Raw genomic sequence first — 16715 nt, forward strand, 5'->3', positions numbered from 1 at the left:
CGACGAGGAACTTCCACTTTAAACTGGCATCTGGCTAATTTTTCCCAAAACTGCTCTTCTGTATTTCCACAAAAGTATGTCTAATTGCCCAGAAAAAGATAAAAAGCTAAGACTGAGAGGACTGATTCTAGAACCTGGCAGGAATCCCACTAATAGTGACCCTGACAGGGCTGCCTCAGCTGGTGGTGGACACACGTCTGCCGCTTACAGCAGACTTGAGAGAAGTTGAGTACCAAGTCTGCGGTGCCCGTTTACCCAGAATCCCACAGCACATGCAGAAACGTTCAGTGCAGACCCCAACAACCAGAAAATAGGAGGAATGGGGGGATTCTTAAATTTCTTCATCTTGTAAAGTCAAGAGAAATGTTTTTACTTCTGGTTTTATTAATTTGAGAAATTTAAGTTAAGAATGCTTTTAGAAATTTGTGATTCTAGGCCATTGGAAGATTTTCCAGCTAAAGTTCACCTAAATCCTGGATAAACTAAAACAAATATACTTCTTAATCAGTTGCAGGGCTTCTAAACATGCAAGGCAAATCCTTACATAATTTTGATACAAATAAACATTTTAAGGAAACTATATGTTAGCACCATTTTTATAAGAAACTTAAAAAGTAAAAACCTATAAAGATGTATAGGTATGTGATTGTAATTATATGTGTATTAGTGTTTATATAAATATATGTTTATTATATGCATTTGTATATAAATATTCTATATATGTTTGTATGTATATATGATGTGCTTTTATATTATTGGGAAAAGGATATAAATATCAGACCATTTATGGTGATCGCCTCTAGAGGTGAGCTTGGAGAGGTGAATTTAGAGGCTTTGACATGGGTTATGGCTTGTAGTTGGTGTTTGAAAAGTAGTATCTATGAAGTGCTATATGTGAGTAAATCACACACACATACACAGTTGTGTGTCCTACATTTAACTCTAGAAAAGATCTATGTCTGCAAAAGAAATGTTCTTAATATATTTCTTATTAGATTTTATTGTCAAGACATTCGAGCTTATGACATTTTATTTGGAGATATACCACGGCCTGCTGAAGCAGAAGATCTTTATGAAATTCTTGATTCTTTTACTGAAAAGTATGAAAATGAAGGACAACGAATCAATGCAAGAAAAGCAGCACGGGAGAGGAAGAAGGCTTCTGTAATCATGCTTGGTTTTTATATTTTTCTTAGTAGCCACAGAAAATTTCTTTATATAGAACATTCTATCCTTGATATCAGGTTTCTAATAACCTACTACACTTCCCTTTTAATTTCATTAACATAAAGTTCTTGTGAAAATGTCATAAAACCTTGACAGTCATCTATGCAAGTTTCAGGAAGAAACATGGTTCTCCATGATTGCATTTCTGCAAGGATAGAACTTTATAATATTAATTGATAATACTAATAACTGCCGCTAGCCAGGGGCCTTGACGTGCAGAGGGTTTTGTGCGCCTCGTTCATCCAGTTCCGCACCTTTCGGAGCCGCGTGGCCCTTTCCGGGTCAGCGCATCGCTCTGCTCCACCTGCGCGGTGTCAAAGGTGCCAGGATGAGGGAAGCTTCCGGTTATAGAAGCGCGCCCCCAGCCGTCACCCGCGTGTTGTCCAGTTCAACCAGATGTGGCCCAGAGCAGTACGTGTGCTCTGTTAATGAGTGCATAGGATAACGTTTGCCGTGTACACCCACTGTGGGGGGGGGAGCCTTATATGCTCCTAAGTAAAAACAGAGTTTTAAAATCACATGCATTTTTTGTTGTTGTCTTTCCTCCCAGGCTAAAGAATTACCTTCAAAACCATTGTCAAGACCACGGCAATCGTCTGCACAAGCACAGCTCAATTCTGGCTCTCAAAGTAAATATTTGTGTTGCAATTCAAATACATTTATAATTAAGTAATCGTGAAATATTATTAAGAAATCAAGCTACGTTTAATGATAGATCTAAAGTCATTACTTTAGTGTCAAATAGAAGAACTAATGAGTATTCAAGAGAGAAAAACAAATGCTCGGTCTCTTCTAAACACACAAGGCAAATTCTCATTCCTGTAATTTGTGAAAATGTCTATTCTCATTCAGAAAATGCTTTTTCCAATTCACAAAGTGATTTATCTTTAAAGTTTTTCTTTTTTTGTCATTTCTTCCAAAGACTATTATCCTGCTAATTTGAAATGGAAACAAAATAAGCCTATTTTTCTCATATACACATAGATTTATATTTCTGAATATTAATTTGACCATACATTCTTGGGAGCTCAGGGTTTCATAAGGTGGTTTTAAAATAGGATAAATTCGTAAAGCACCAGGCTTTCGGCCTTTACACCTCTTTCCATCACTCATTTTTATGACAGTCACTCTTGGAATTCTGCTTTTCATGTATAGAGGTTACCAGTAAATAGCAATATATTAAAGTAGGCAATGTTTCATGTAATAATTAACTGTTCTGCAAGTGGCTTTGGACTGTGGCTTTTGAGAGCACAGTGATGAATCTAACTTACCTCTTGCCTTTAAAGAACTTTCCTTCTAGAAGCAGAGATATCACAGGTGGAAAAGTAACTGCCGTTACTGGAAGGAAGTACACTTGACCCTTGAATAACGCAGAGGTTAGGGACACCAACCCCTCATGCAGTCAAAAGTCCATATATAACTTTTGACTTCCCCAAATAGCCCATTGCTGACTGGAAGCCTTACTGGTACCATGAACAGTTGATTAACACGTATTTTGTATGTTATATGTGTTACATACTATATTCTTATATAAAGTAAGCTAGAAAAAATATTATTAAGAAAATCATAAGGAAAAGAAAATACATTGATCGTACTTTACTGTATTTATTTATACCATAAGTTTACATTGTCTGTTTACAAGATGAATAGTCTGTCAGTACGTACATCAATATTGTCTCATATGATACAAAAAACTGTAAATGTTATATGTATTACTAACACTAGACATAAAAAGTGAAAAGATAATAGAAAAAGAAATTCGTATTTACAGGTATAATGATTCATGCATTGATGAAAAAGAAGCAGCAATATGACTGCTTCACGGTAGCCTAGCCTGTACGCTAATGAGTGAGAAGTTATGAAATTTGGATAGCACACGGTATTACAGCCATACTGATAATACAGTATTAGAAACATTGTTACATTTTTTAAAAAACACTTACATGCGATGAAGACTGATAGTTTCTCCAATTATGAGAGAGAGAGAGGGGCATACGGTACAGCAATGTAATTCTTTGAAAGCCAAGTTATAAAACAGTAAGAAAACTAACACATTATTAATTTTGTATTAAATATGACTCACCTTATGCCTATGTGAGAATAGGCTATCCACTTCTATACAAGTCTTGCCCAGGATGTTCCACACGATGAACACTTAGGCGATGATGGTGATAACACAAAGACGTCCCATACAATTATTAGATTTTCACATGCGGACATTCACACGTACACCAGGGAAAGTTTATTAACCGAACAGCATGCTGGTTATTTACTGTTCATTAAGTGGAGGTGGATCCTCATAAAGGTCTTCATCCTCCTCCTGCGCGTGTTGAGCAGGCTGGAGTGGGGGAGGGCTCGTCTCAGGGGTGGCAGAGGTGGGGGAGGGGCAGGGAGGGGGAAGCAGGGGAGGCAGGCACACTCAGGGTAACTCCATGGAACTACATCGTAATTTCTGACTGTTGTGCTTTTTCATTTCTCTAAAAGTGGGTCTGTAGGATCCCAGTCCCCCTTCCACTGTTTGCTTTGCTTTCAGCGCCCATATCCTACAAGTTAAAAGCAGTCTTGAATAATCAGAACCCTCTTCCGGATTGTCTGATGTCAGTTTGTTTCCGGCACTGCTACGTCTTCTTCCTCATCGTCTGGCACTGGTTCAGAAGCTCTTATCTCCATCTAGTCATCTTTTGTTAATTCCTCCAGTGTGGCGTCTATTAGCTTTTGAAATTCTCCAAGATCCGTATCTCGAAACGCTTCACAGCAACCCTCCGCCCCCATCTCCTTGGCCATATCTACGATCTATTTCATGATTTCCTTGATTGGCTCTGTTGTAAATCCTCTGAAGTCATGCACGACATCTGGAACAGTTTTCTCCAGCAGAAGTTTATTGTTTCAGGCTTGATGGCTTTCATGACTTTTCCTATAAGCAATAGCATCTTCAGTGGCGTAATCCTGCCAGACTTTCATAATGTTCTCTCTATAGGCGTTTTCTTCCATAGCATCAACAGTTCTTTCTGTAGAGTACCATGTGTGATGAGAGCCTTTAAAGGTCTTGATGATCTCCTGATCTAGAGGCTGGAAATACAGACGTTGTGTTTGAGGCCAAGTACACAACTTGGTGGTCTACTCATGGAGTTGAACTCATGGGGCTCTGGGGGGCCAGGGGCATTGTCCAATATCAAAAGAATTTAAAAGGCAGTCCCTTACTGGCAAGGCACTTCCTGATTTCAGGGACCAATCCAGCAAAAGGATTCTCACGATCCAGGCCTTCTTTCTGTACAACCAAAAGATGGGCAGCTTGCGTTTATCTTTTCCCTTCCAGGTTTGGGGTTTAGCAGTTCTGTAGATGAGGGCAGTCCTGATCATAAACTCCACTGCCTGTGCACAGAGGAGCAGAGTTGGTCTATCCCTTCCTGCCTTAAATCCTGATGCTCGCTTTTCTTCCTTCCTAATAAATGTCCTTGGCTGCATTTTTCTTTCCCAGAATAGGGTCGTTTCATCTGCATTAAAAACCTGTTCAGGCAGATGTCCTATCGCCTCAATGATTTTCTTAATGGCATCTGGGAACTTGTCTGCTGCCTCTTGGTCAGCAGAAGGTGCTTCTCCTGTTATCTTGACAGTATTTAAGCAGATAATTTACTAAAATTATCAAGCCAGCCTTTGCTGGTATTTGATTCTCCAGCTTTAGATCCTTCACCTTCTTTTTGCTTTAAGCTCTCATATAATGACTTTGCTTGTTCTCAAATCATATTAGAGTCGATAGCAATCCTGCACCCACATAAAAACTGCATTTTTAATACAAGATGAAAAGATATTTCACCAAAGACGCAAAAGGTTTCTGCGCCTGTCGGTGTAGCTGTGGCCGCAGCTTCATGAATTTCCTTTTCTTTAAAAAAAATTGTTTTTTGATGTGGACCATTTTTACAGTCTTTATTGAATTTGTTACAATATTGTTTCTGCTTTATGTTTTGGTTTTTTGGCCACGAGGCATGTGGGATCTTAGCTCCCCAACCAGGGATCCAACCCGCAACCCCTGCATTGGAAGGTGAAGTCTTAACCACTGGACCGCCAGGGAAGTCCCTCCTTTTCATCTTTTACAGCGGTTCTTACACTGAATTTATTTATGTTGGAATAGTGGGGAGCTGCAGCCGCAGACCTCGATTTACAGTATACATCAAGCAGTTCAGCTTTTGCTTGTAATGACTTTTCTCTGCTTCTTGGAAGCACTTCCAGGACCACTAGTGGCACTTTGTATGGGTCCCATGGTGTTATTCAAGGTTTACGGTATCATACTAAATACAATGGAAAATACACCAGAACCATGAAAGAGAACTTATTACAGTGATACACAGTTTACTGGACAGATTGCTCCTCATGTGGAGATGATTACTTGCAACACTCAGCTCACCGTAGCGCTATAGCAACAGGAGGTGGTGCACTATTACCGTAGTGCAGTATGTCCATTTATGTATGCACATAAGTATGTTCATTTATGCACTTATGATTTAATACTGCAGCCTTACATTTGTTCACATTTCTCTCCACTGCAAACAGTGCCATGTATGGTCTATAAGTGTGTGTGTCCATAAGTTTTGATAATTTTAACTTTTAGTAAAAGATTTGGGTATATGTTATCATAGCAAATGATAAAATAAACTAGTATCTACATAAATTCCATGCATTCATGACACACCTAACTTTTTCTTAATTCTTTTGATATTTCTAGGTTGTGCATTTCATCTGTGAGTTTTTTCAAATTGTGGCAAATCTCAGACAAATTTTCCAATGTATTTATCGAAAAAAAACCACGAATAAGAGGACCCACACAGTCCAAACCCATGTTATTCAAGGGTCAACAGCGTATGATAAGTTCTGGGAGGAGGGGACTGGAAGTGTCAAAGTGCTGCCGAGGGCACGGAGCCCGTTCTGCCCCTCCTCCTCCGTGCTCTGTATCCATTTGCCCAGTTTTCATGCTGGAAGGAAGTACAGTTGAGAATTGGGCGTGAAACATGACTCATAGCCCTTATATTGATTCCTGGCTGTGCCTTTAGCTTAAATTCACCCCTTCCAGGAAGATCCTCAGGAACAGACCTGTTCTTCTGTATGACCCACCCCCGCCCCCGCCCTAGCAACTTACTCTGTGTCCCGTTCTGCTGGGATACTGCTTTCTTCTATCAAACGGGATAGTCTATTTTTCATTCATGTTGTGGTGATTCATTTGTTTACACTCTTATTTTCAGTAGCAAGATGTGAGAGCGTTGAATCTATTTTTATTGATGTTTTAGATCTGAGTGATTACCTAAAATTTGACCCATGTGTATACTTTAAAATACATAGTGTTTCTAAAATTTCCTTGCTAAGAGAATAGGTATCTGTATCATGCTGACATAAAAATCCTGTTCGTCCTCAATATCAATTCCTTGTCAGTGTAGATTAAAAAGCTACTTACCTTATCTCGAGAAGCTCCTCTCACCTGACAATGGAAAAATCTTGGAAGATTTGTTTCTCATGCATATTCTTCCTGAGCATGTACTTTAAAATCTCACCATCATCTTTGATCACTGGATCCCCTGCTCTAGCCAGCCTTGGCTTGTCTGTCTCCCACAGTGATCTCGTGTCTTCTGATCTGTCGATCTGTGTCGGCAGGGGCTGCTCTCCCTATTTTTCGCAGTGTCCTTGCCAGCTCACCTTCTTGCCTGTGCACGTTTCTGCAAACTCAACTCTATTCACCATATGTCCTTGTGAATACTCTCCTTCTTCCTTGACTTTTTAGCTGCATTATTTGTTGCTCGATTCCTATTTTTTTCACATGCTCATCACTTTTTCTCATGCAGCGTATCATCCCCAGTTGCGAACACCCATTTTTTATTCAATAAAAGGAAAATTTTAAACTGGTATCTATTTTCAACCTTTTATTTTAAACCTGACCTATTCTTAAGTTCTTTATTAAAAAATGAAATCTTAATTTTTTATATATCCTCACATATATAATTTTATATAAGTACATACGTGGTTCATAAATATGGTTTTTGAAAGCATTTTTTTTCTTTTTCTTTTGGGACTCATTCCCTTTTTCCCATTTCTCCTCTGTCTTAACTTGCACGGCACCCTCTTCCATACTCATCCCAGCACACCCATGTGAACAACAGGAGTGATATTTTTCTCCATGTTTCTATATTCCTACATGTGGGCACGTGTGCAAACACGTAGATACGCATAGGCAGAATATTTTGCTGTTGTCTCACAAAAATGCTGTCTTATTATTTATGCTTTACTATAGCTTGTTTGTTTGTGGGTTATTTGTTCCTTTTGCTCAACAACACCTCATGGAAATCCCTGAATCAACTGATACAACTCTAATTAATTCTTTTTAAAGGCTATTTAACATTCCATCGTGTAGATGTACATATTTTATTCAGCCACTCTCTTACTGATAGATATTAACTTTCAGTTTTTTTCCCATGCTGAGCAATGCCACAATTAATATCTTTTAAAGTTAAGTTGTCTACAACATTGGCACTTTTTAAAAGATAAATACCAGGAACGGACATGACAGGTCAAAGGATATATTTTTAAATTTTTAACAGATTTAGTAGATTGCTTTTTAAAAGTTTTTACTACTGCAGAGTCTCATTAGCCATTCCCCACCATATGCACTCCCCACCATGTGCACCGCCATCATATACCTACACTCCCTGCTATGTACACGCGCCACCGTAACATTCCTCACCATATTCATTCCTCATCACTGTTAATGTTGGAGTGTCTTGAAGTGTTTACAAGTCTGAGGGTTGGTTATATCTCCTTGTTAATTGGATAGTTTTTGTCCCTATTAGTGATTTAAATATTTTTTCATACTATTGCTGGTGTTTGGAATTTAATCTTGTCTGAAAAGTCTCTTTATTTCATTGGTTAGTTTTTTGCTATTGGAATATTTGTTGCATTTTCAGCCTGTAGGAGTGCTTTGTATATTAAGGGCTTTGTCATTTGGATGACAGTTTATTTTTCTACATGTATCATTTGTCTGTTGATCTTATTTCTCATGTATTTTACTATATGAAAGTTTTAATTTTTATGTAAAAATATATCTGTCACCTATTTTCATAGGTTTGTATTTTTTAGTCAGGGTTAAGGACTTCCCTCCTATACAAGACTGCATTCATGGTATCCTAAATTTTCTTGCAGTGGTTTCTTCTTGCAGTTAGTGGATACTTAACTCTTCATATACTTTAAGATCATTTTACCAATACTCCCCTCGACCCCCAGTATGCAATTCTAGTTGAAGTAATATTATGTACTTACATGAATTCTGTGATTTTTTATATTAATTACAATAACATTACATATATGAGCTAATAACTTGGCATTTTTATGATAATCTTCCTATTTTATGCTTTCCATTTGTTGAGATATTATTTTATGTCTTTCCTAAGATTTCATAGTTTCTGTGCCTTTCTTGTTAAATTTATTCCTAAATACTTTGTGATTTTGGTTTGCTGTGTTGAATGGAATGCACTTTCCCATTTATATTTCAGAGTGCTTATTTTAATAGTTGAGAAAGTCTTAATTTGCATATATTTTGTCTTATATATGATCACCAACCCCAAATCTCTTGTTTGTAGTCAGTTGTTAAAAATAGATTCTCTGGTATTTGTGCCCTCTTCCCCACCTCGCCAATGCTTATTTCTATATTTTTCTGTTCATAAACTTCTGAGGCCACTGGCCTTCAAAGTGGTGTGCCTCTGTCCCTAGGGGGAGCACAGAGACTGCGAAAGGGCACCTGGCATAGGTAATTTAAGAGACACAGTTTACAGATGACCAGTTTCCACACGTGTTCTTTCTTAAAGCCAGTCCAAGTGAGAACATGATGTTCAGGCTACCCTCTCTCTCTTCTATCCTTTCACAGTACTCTTTTTTCACACTTGAATAAGAAAAGCAAACCCCAAACCATCTTAATCATACTACAGTACATTGTCCCCAAAATGAAAGAACAATGATCCAGTGTGAAACATGGGTGTTAATGTTGGTATAGTTAGTTAAGTCTGATGAGCAGTAAATACTTTGTAGATTAGGTGATTTACATTTTTTGGGTTTTTTTGCTTTCAACAAAGCTGAAGAGAGACCTAATGGCACTGTTATCTGAATTTATAATAAGAATAGTAATTAATATTATCATTATACATTAATTATTTTAAAAATCACATAGCTACTTATCACCAAAATAAAAAATTGTAATAGTAATAGTTTATTATTTCATAAGTAATATTTTATTATTGCTATTGTTTTGATGATAGATAACTATGCAGTTTTTTTTACCTCTATCTTAGAAGGGACATAAAAAAATTCTGTTACATTCCTATAAAATATCTCTTTCTTGCCCTCTCTAGTTTTTATAACAACCAGCTTCCTTAACACCTAACACCTATATCTTTAAAAAAGAACACTGAAATACAATTTTATGTTGAAACTATGTCATTCCAGAAATAATACTCATCCCGTGTATATGAACTAATTTTTAAAAGTCTTGTCCACTTATTGAGATGCATTTCAAATAACCTTTTACTTTCCTGTTTAGTAAATTAACAAATTCATACTATATTTAAAGTTTTGATCAATGTGTGCTAATAATGATTATGATAACTCAATCTATAAGAAATTATTTAATAGGTGATCGTGTTACATAAAATACAATTTTAAAAGTAAATTTATGTACAAATTTGTATTGTAGACACTTACATAAAGTACAATATTAATACATTGCTAGAAAATCTTTGGGACAAATTAAATGAAAATATGATTTGAAGGTTAAAAATGAAAAACATCTTGTTGATTTTCTTTAATGAATGCTGATAGGTTCAGATCACTATCATATTTAGATCCTTTTATCCACAAAGGGAGTGAGATGAATGTTTAAGTAATTGATATTGAAATATGCTAAAAAGTACACCCTTAAGCTTACAGTTAACAACTTTAGGTATCAATTTAAAAACATACAAGTGAATACTTGCTGTTTAAAAATTACTTTAGATGTTAAACAAGCAAGAATGTCTGAAAATCACTGGCTTGGGGATTACAAACTTTGCTTATTCAGGTATTTTCTGGAAAAAGAGGTGTCTGTATTTTTCATGAATGTGTAATTGCAAGGCCATGAGTTGTAGTTTATGTGCGTCTGGTCATACGGCTATCAGACATTTACCATCTGCCTTACGTTTGGTCTATTTTCGGGTAGAAAATAGGAATACCTGAGGAATATTCAGGTATTCCTCTTGATTTAAAGATGATAAAATAATGATATTTCTATCAGAGTGATTTAAAATATTTGCTTAACGAGAACAAGCTTTGACATTCTTGGGTATTTTATATACTAATAAGTTTTCTAAATGTTCCCCCTCTTTTATTTATCTATTTACTTTTTTTCAGGTAACAGAAATGAATATAATCTCTATCCTGAACTTTCCAGCTACCAGGAGAGAGTTGGTAAATGAAAATATCTCTGTTTTACAAATGATTCACAACCATCTTATAATCACGAACTTCCTAGTTTGTGATTATAATCTGGCAGCTTGTGAAAATATCTGGGAAGTTGTTTAGCGCCGCTTCTTTGATTTATGGGATATCCACGTTATCTTGAGAAGCACTTCATTTAAAACATGCTCTGGGGCTTCCCTGGTGGCGCAGTGGTTGAGAGTCCGCCTGCCGATGCAGGGGACGTGGGTTCGTGCCCCGGTCCGGGAAGATGGGCCCGTGAGCCATGGCCGCTGGGCCTGCGCATCCAGAGCCTGTGCTCCGCAACGGGAGAGGCCACAGCAGTGAGAGGCCCGGGTACCGAAAAAAAAACAAAAACAAACATGCTCTACACAGTTAGAATGATTAAACTTGATAAGGTCAACAGACAGGCTGGACTTGCTTGGTGAAGGGGGCCCATCGGGACCTGAGGGACATTAGCTACAATTGAGCCGAGGCTGTGGTCCACCCCCGCCCCCCAATGTGGATCACCCCCAAGAAGGCCTTGGCAAAGTGACTCTGGGAAGTAGGGTTCCTTTTCTCAGATTTCTCTGAAGTCTGTACCTGTAGTATAGATGCCTAATAAATATTAGAAATATCTCTTAAAAAGCAATAAGGGAAAATGTCTAATAAGAAGAAACAAAACCCTAACTGGGCTCTGGAGACAGAGGCTCCGACTTACAGCCAACACTCTCATTCACTGGCTGTGTGATCCAAACACAATGTTACTTCCCATGGTTGGGTGGGTGGTTGGGTTTTGCTTTTATATTTGAGGGTAGGACGAGTTAAGTGGTATAAACAGTACGTAATAAGTTAATATAAATATTTATTTTAGTTCTTTCTCAAAATATAAGAGTTTTGAAGAAGAAAATGTAAGGAAAGATTTAAAGTCTATTTAAAAACTACATCTTACTTTACATTACCGTGTGAAACGGTTAAATTCTTACCAAGGGCTTCCTTACACCTGGTCTATCAGCCTTGCAGGGAAAAGTCACAACCCACAGTCCTCAGGCTCGAGCTGAAAACCCATTTGAGCGGGACATCTGGCTCCCCACAGCCTGTCCCATGCCCACAGACGAGCTGCAATTTTGCCCGGGCATAACGATAATTCTCCAGATTGTACGTACTTTTGCTTTGCACCCTTTGGTGGAAGCTCCAAACCACCTTGTCATCTGGCCTCTCGGTGAAACAAGCCTTGAGCGCCCACAGCCCTGTTTGCTGGGGTGTTTCGTAACTGGAGGTCTGTGCCTCCTCGGCCAGCCTCCATCATCCTCTTCTCATCCACCCCACGACTGTCAGTGACACTTTGGGCGCAGTGGGCGGCTCTCTCTTGTGGGGCTGTCCTGTGCTGTGCGGATTTCAGCAGTACCCACGCACTAAGCCCACTCGATGCCCCCTCCCCAGGGGCTGTGACAACCATAAAAGGCCCAGACTTTGCCTTTTGAGAACCGCTGGTCTGGTGGCCTCGCCTGGTAGCCTCATCCGGCTCACTCGCCATTGACCCTTACACTCCTACAGAGGACATGGTCACCAAAGTTATAGACGCCACACGTAGCCTGGAGGGACATGGCGCTAGGATCAAGTCAGCCACCCGGCTCATCACTGCAGTAAATGTGAAGCAAAACATCGCTGTGTTCTCTTATTTCTGGTTGCTTCTTGAAGGGGAACTTCCAGAGGCTGAGATTCTTCTGAGTCATGTCTTGGGCCAGATGTGTCGGCTGCATATGGGTTACGTCACGCAGGCTCCGCTGAGAAGTAAAGTAGCAGCATCCCGCGGGCGCAGACCTGCTAATTATGAGCCTCAGAGCAGCTGCCAGTCGCCAAAGCTGATTGTAATCTGGTTCCTGTCGAGCGTAGCCCTGATTTGGGAGAGAAAAATAACCTCTATTTGAATTAAACTTGAATATTTTGCTGAAAATGGTCAATTGCTTCAGAGATCCTCCAGATTCTTTTGAGTGCAGGAATATAAAACTTGAAGGCATATACTGCGCAGAAGGAAGGCGTCTGTGAACGCTGGCTGCTATAGTGACCCAGTGGGCTTTGCGTCCATGGTTTCCAGGGTGGTCTCCCTTCCTGGAAGAACATATCTCCTTGGCTCACCTTTCCTAATGAAGTATTTTGTGGGCATTAAACTTCTCCTTATGGAAATTATCACAAATATTTACAGTAAAGAGGAACTTCAAGTCATTTTGAGCTTATTGAAGAACAAGCTAGCAGCAGGGCATGGCACTGGCCTGTGAACTGGTCCCTCCTGGGAGCCCCTGCCCTTACTCGGCCGGGCTCCCTCCTTCGTTTTCATGTGAATGAACTTTTGCCCCTCAACTCCCGCCTCTTCTACACTCCTGCCAGGAGGTGGAGGGGTTTGCCTGATGGTGAGTTGGCCGAGGAATCCGGCACCCCTCTGTCTGCCTGTCTTAGCCACACTCTTCACTAGCTCTACCAGCCACGACACCTCCCTCCCTGCCTCACCTCTGTTCGAAACTCAGGTGGGAAGAGGAGCGTTGACTGTTGGCCTCCTCAAACCCAGCAGCACCGCCTTGTCCTCTGCTGCAACTCAGAGCCATCTGCTTTGCCCTTATACCCATCTTTCCCATTATCTTATTTGGAAACCGCAATTCAGAGGCAATGGCAACCCCTGGTCGGGGGGCAGGGATTGAACCAAGTCTGTGATCCCCTCTGTCTTTTCTTTAGGTCATAATATCTTTCTTCCTCTAACTTATTCATCACAAAATATATTTCTAAAATTGCTAAAAACAAATTCAGTTATCAGTGATTGCTAGGGGTCCTCAGCATCGGATGTTCTCATTATTTGCACAGTCTGGATAACTCAGTGATGCAGGCAAATATACTAGTTCTCCTTGAAAGTCTGCCTGACAAAAGTAAAATGCACTGATGAACCTGAGTTCAGTCTGTTGGATGCAATTTCAGACTCGTGGTTGCTGAGGACCTGGGGTGTAATCTCAGCAGTGATTAAGATTGCCTGGAGACAGACTTCCAGATTCAGATCTCCCCGCCTTGGGCAAATCACTTCACATCTGCAAGTCTCAGGTTCATATTCTGTGAAGTGGCGATGCGGGAGCTGCCTCCTAGGAAGTGCGGGACGAGGGTGCTCATCCCAGTGCCCGGCTCGGGCTACAGGAGCTGCTCTTATCATAGCCACACCGAATGACACCTGTTATCATGTTGATCACCATTCCTGTGCATCTCTGATTTTGTAATCAGTGCTACAAATGTGTACATGTATGGCAGCTAAGATGGCTCTGGCTTCCAGAACATTCCCTGATATTCACAAGCACTCTCTTTTTACGTGCTTCTTTCTATTATCCGAAATGTCTGGGAGACAAGAGGGGGAGGAAGAGTTACTCAAGGGTTTTCATTAATTAAGTTCGGTTAATTGAGATTGAGCTTTATATATGGAGGTCATAAATGTAATTATTGATATAGGAAAATAGTTTTCAGAATGATTTTTTTCTTTAACATTAACTTACATTCTTCTGATCTAATCACAGTGAGGCATGGCATTTCTGCACGTCCCATCTCAATGTAGTATTATAGCTACTTTTCAAAGTACATAGTAACGACTGTTCATTCATATGTGTTAGTAGTCATTTAACTGGTTTTGATTTTATCCAGACTGTATCAAAATTTTATTCTTTTAATGACACACTTTTAATCTTATTTCTTAAAATTAACAGGTTAAAAGTAAATACAGTATAAAATATAAAAATATACAGAACTTTTCTATTTTATAGAGAAAAACTGTACCAGTAATACCGCTAATATAATTATATTAGCTATTATTAAAGTTATTTCTTTAGGAGAACTCAACTACATGGTACATGCTTTATTGAAAGAACTCTGGCCCCATCTTGTGTGAGATACACATTCAGTGCTTCAGTAAATGTAGTTTAACTAGAGTGTTGACTATTTTCATTTCTTACTAATAGTCCAAGGTCACTTTATTTTTTCTTATTATAGTATTATAGGCTCAAATAAGTAACTGGATTTAGAATTTGGTTATTTATATTTTCAGTACAACTGTACTGAGATGCATTTAACAAGCATCTAATTGCACAAAATTATACGAAACATGGAAATGCCAAATTCCATGTAGCTGAGTACCCAGAAAGTATCTGTTTCTTTATATTTATTATGATGCTATACAGTTTGTAATATTTAATGTCTTTTACTCATGTTACCCACTCAATTCTCAAGGTATTTTTTTCCCAATATGGGTTGAAGTTCTGGTTAAATATATGTAGACATGCTTCTTGATGTGCTAATTTGAATTTCATCTCTCTTTTGAGAGAAAGGATCAAGTAAGTACAGAAATGAAAATAGCCGTAAAAGCCTGGGGAAAAGAAATGTCTACTGATGAATCAGCAAATGCATCCAAGCTGGAATCCTCATTATCGATGACCACAGAGCACGGTTTTTAAATTGAATCTTTTATGATACAATCAAGTGCATAAATATCATCTTTTATCTAATAGCTATAATTCATTGAAGCTACCATGACTATTCTATTAAAATTGGAAAAACAATAATATTATCTTATAGTTTAGTCAAAATTTAAACAATTATAACCACAAATATTTGCCAAACACATATTTAAGTACATAGCAATATGCAGTTTGACTTGTGTGGATTTAGGAAATGTTATTACCAAATATTTACTCTTTACAAAGAAGAAAAGCGTAAGTTTAATAAAGTGATGAAAATTACACAGACCATGTGCTGTGAGTTCTGCTGGCCTCTGACATCAGAATACCAAGCCCTGAGTTGTTAATTTATATCTTACCTACACATACTTCCAGTTTTTCTCATAAAAATGTGAATAAATGCTTTTTTCTTGTTTTAGGCAATTTGAACCAACCTCTTGAAGTGACAGCACTATATTCTTTTGAAGGACAACAGCCAGGAGATTTGAATTTTCAAGCTGGAGACAGAATCACAGTTATATCAAAAACAGATTCACATTTTGATTGGTGGGAAGGAAACCTTCGAGGTCAAACTGGCATTTTTCCAGCCAACTATGTTACCATGAATTAAAGTTTATATTATTTTCTTCTTTGAGAATTACCAAAAAATATTACTACACTGGCAGGATTTACTATTCAGCTAAACAACGTTTAGTATAAGTTTAAAAACACTTCTGTTTATTCTGTAAACTTTTATCCAGTATGTAAAAGATTTTGTTTATATATGTAGATATAGATATATATATATAGTTACATATCTTTAAATACTTTCCACTGATTTTTATCACATATACTATTTAATAGTTTAATATCCTCTAATTTATGTGGTCACATTTCTTTTGGGTTCATTTTCAAACATCACTAAACATCTGATTTGGCTAGGTATATGATGACTATTTTATCTGGAGAATCTTAAGGATAGGGGCATGAATACCAATTTATATATTTGCAAAGTGACTAGAAAAGAATAAATCAGCTTAAATAGTATATTAAGTAATACTTATAGTTGTAGGTATTAACTAGAATATTAATCCTTAAAAATTATCTCTATACCTTCAAAAATTGTATGTAAGAAACACGCTATGACAAAGAAATTCAACCCCTATGCATTAAAAAAAGATGACATCTGTTAACTTTCCTTCTTTATGAGGTTATGCTTGTTCATTGGTAGCAGTAGAATAAAGTTATGTTGATATGGTTCCATTGTCCCTAAATAAATGTTTTTAAAATGTGAAGTTAATGTCTTGATTTTGTTTTTCTTATTTTCTTTTTGTAAAGTAACCAGAGGTCTGTGGTTGGTCTGGATGTTAAAACCCACCTCCATGACTATGCTACTGACCTCTTTTTTTCAGCTTTATTAATATATAATTGACAAATAAAGTTGTACAATATTTAAAGGGTACAACATGATGCTTTGAAATACATATGCATTGCGAAAGGATCCCCACTTAGTTAATTAACACATCCATCATCTCACATATTTACTTTTTTGTGGGTGTGAGAACACTT

At 38.0% G+C, this 16715-nt stretch overlaps 1 protein-coding gene across 3 annotated transcripts in view; it reads left to right on the forward strand.

Moving 5' to 3' along the window:
- Positions 1-16441, forward strand: part of SH3YL1 (SH3 and SYLF domain containing 1) — a 46286-nt gene extending 29845 nt beyond the window's left edge. For all 3 annotated transcript variants that reach the window (XM_060168681.1, XM_060168682.1, XM_060168680.1), the window contains 4 exons: positions 996-1164; positions 1778-1856; positions 10642-10698; positions 15587-16441. In XM_060168681.1, coding sequence (XP_060024664.1) covers positions 996-1164; positions 1778-1856; positions 10642-10698; positions 15587-15777 — 496 coding nt within the window. In that variant the 3' untranslated portion in view covers positions 15778-16441. The remainder of the gene's footprint in view (positions 1-995; positions 1165-1777; positions 1857-10641; positions 10699-15586) is intronic.
- Positions 16442-16715: the final 274 nt, after the last annotated feature.

This window comes from Lagenorhynchus albirostris, chromosome 13 (genome assembly GCF_949774975.1).
Source record: "Lagenorhynchus albirostris chromosome 13, mLagAlb1.1, whole genome shotgun sequence".
In the NCBI taxonomy this organism is placed as follows: Eukaryota; Metazoa; Chordata; class Mammalia; order Artiodactyla; family Delphinidae; genus Lagenorhynchus; species Lagenorhynchus albirostris.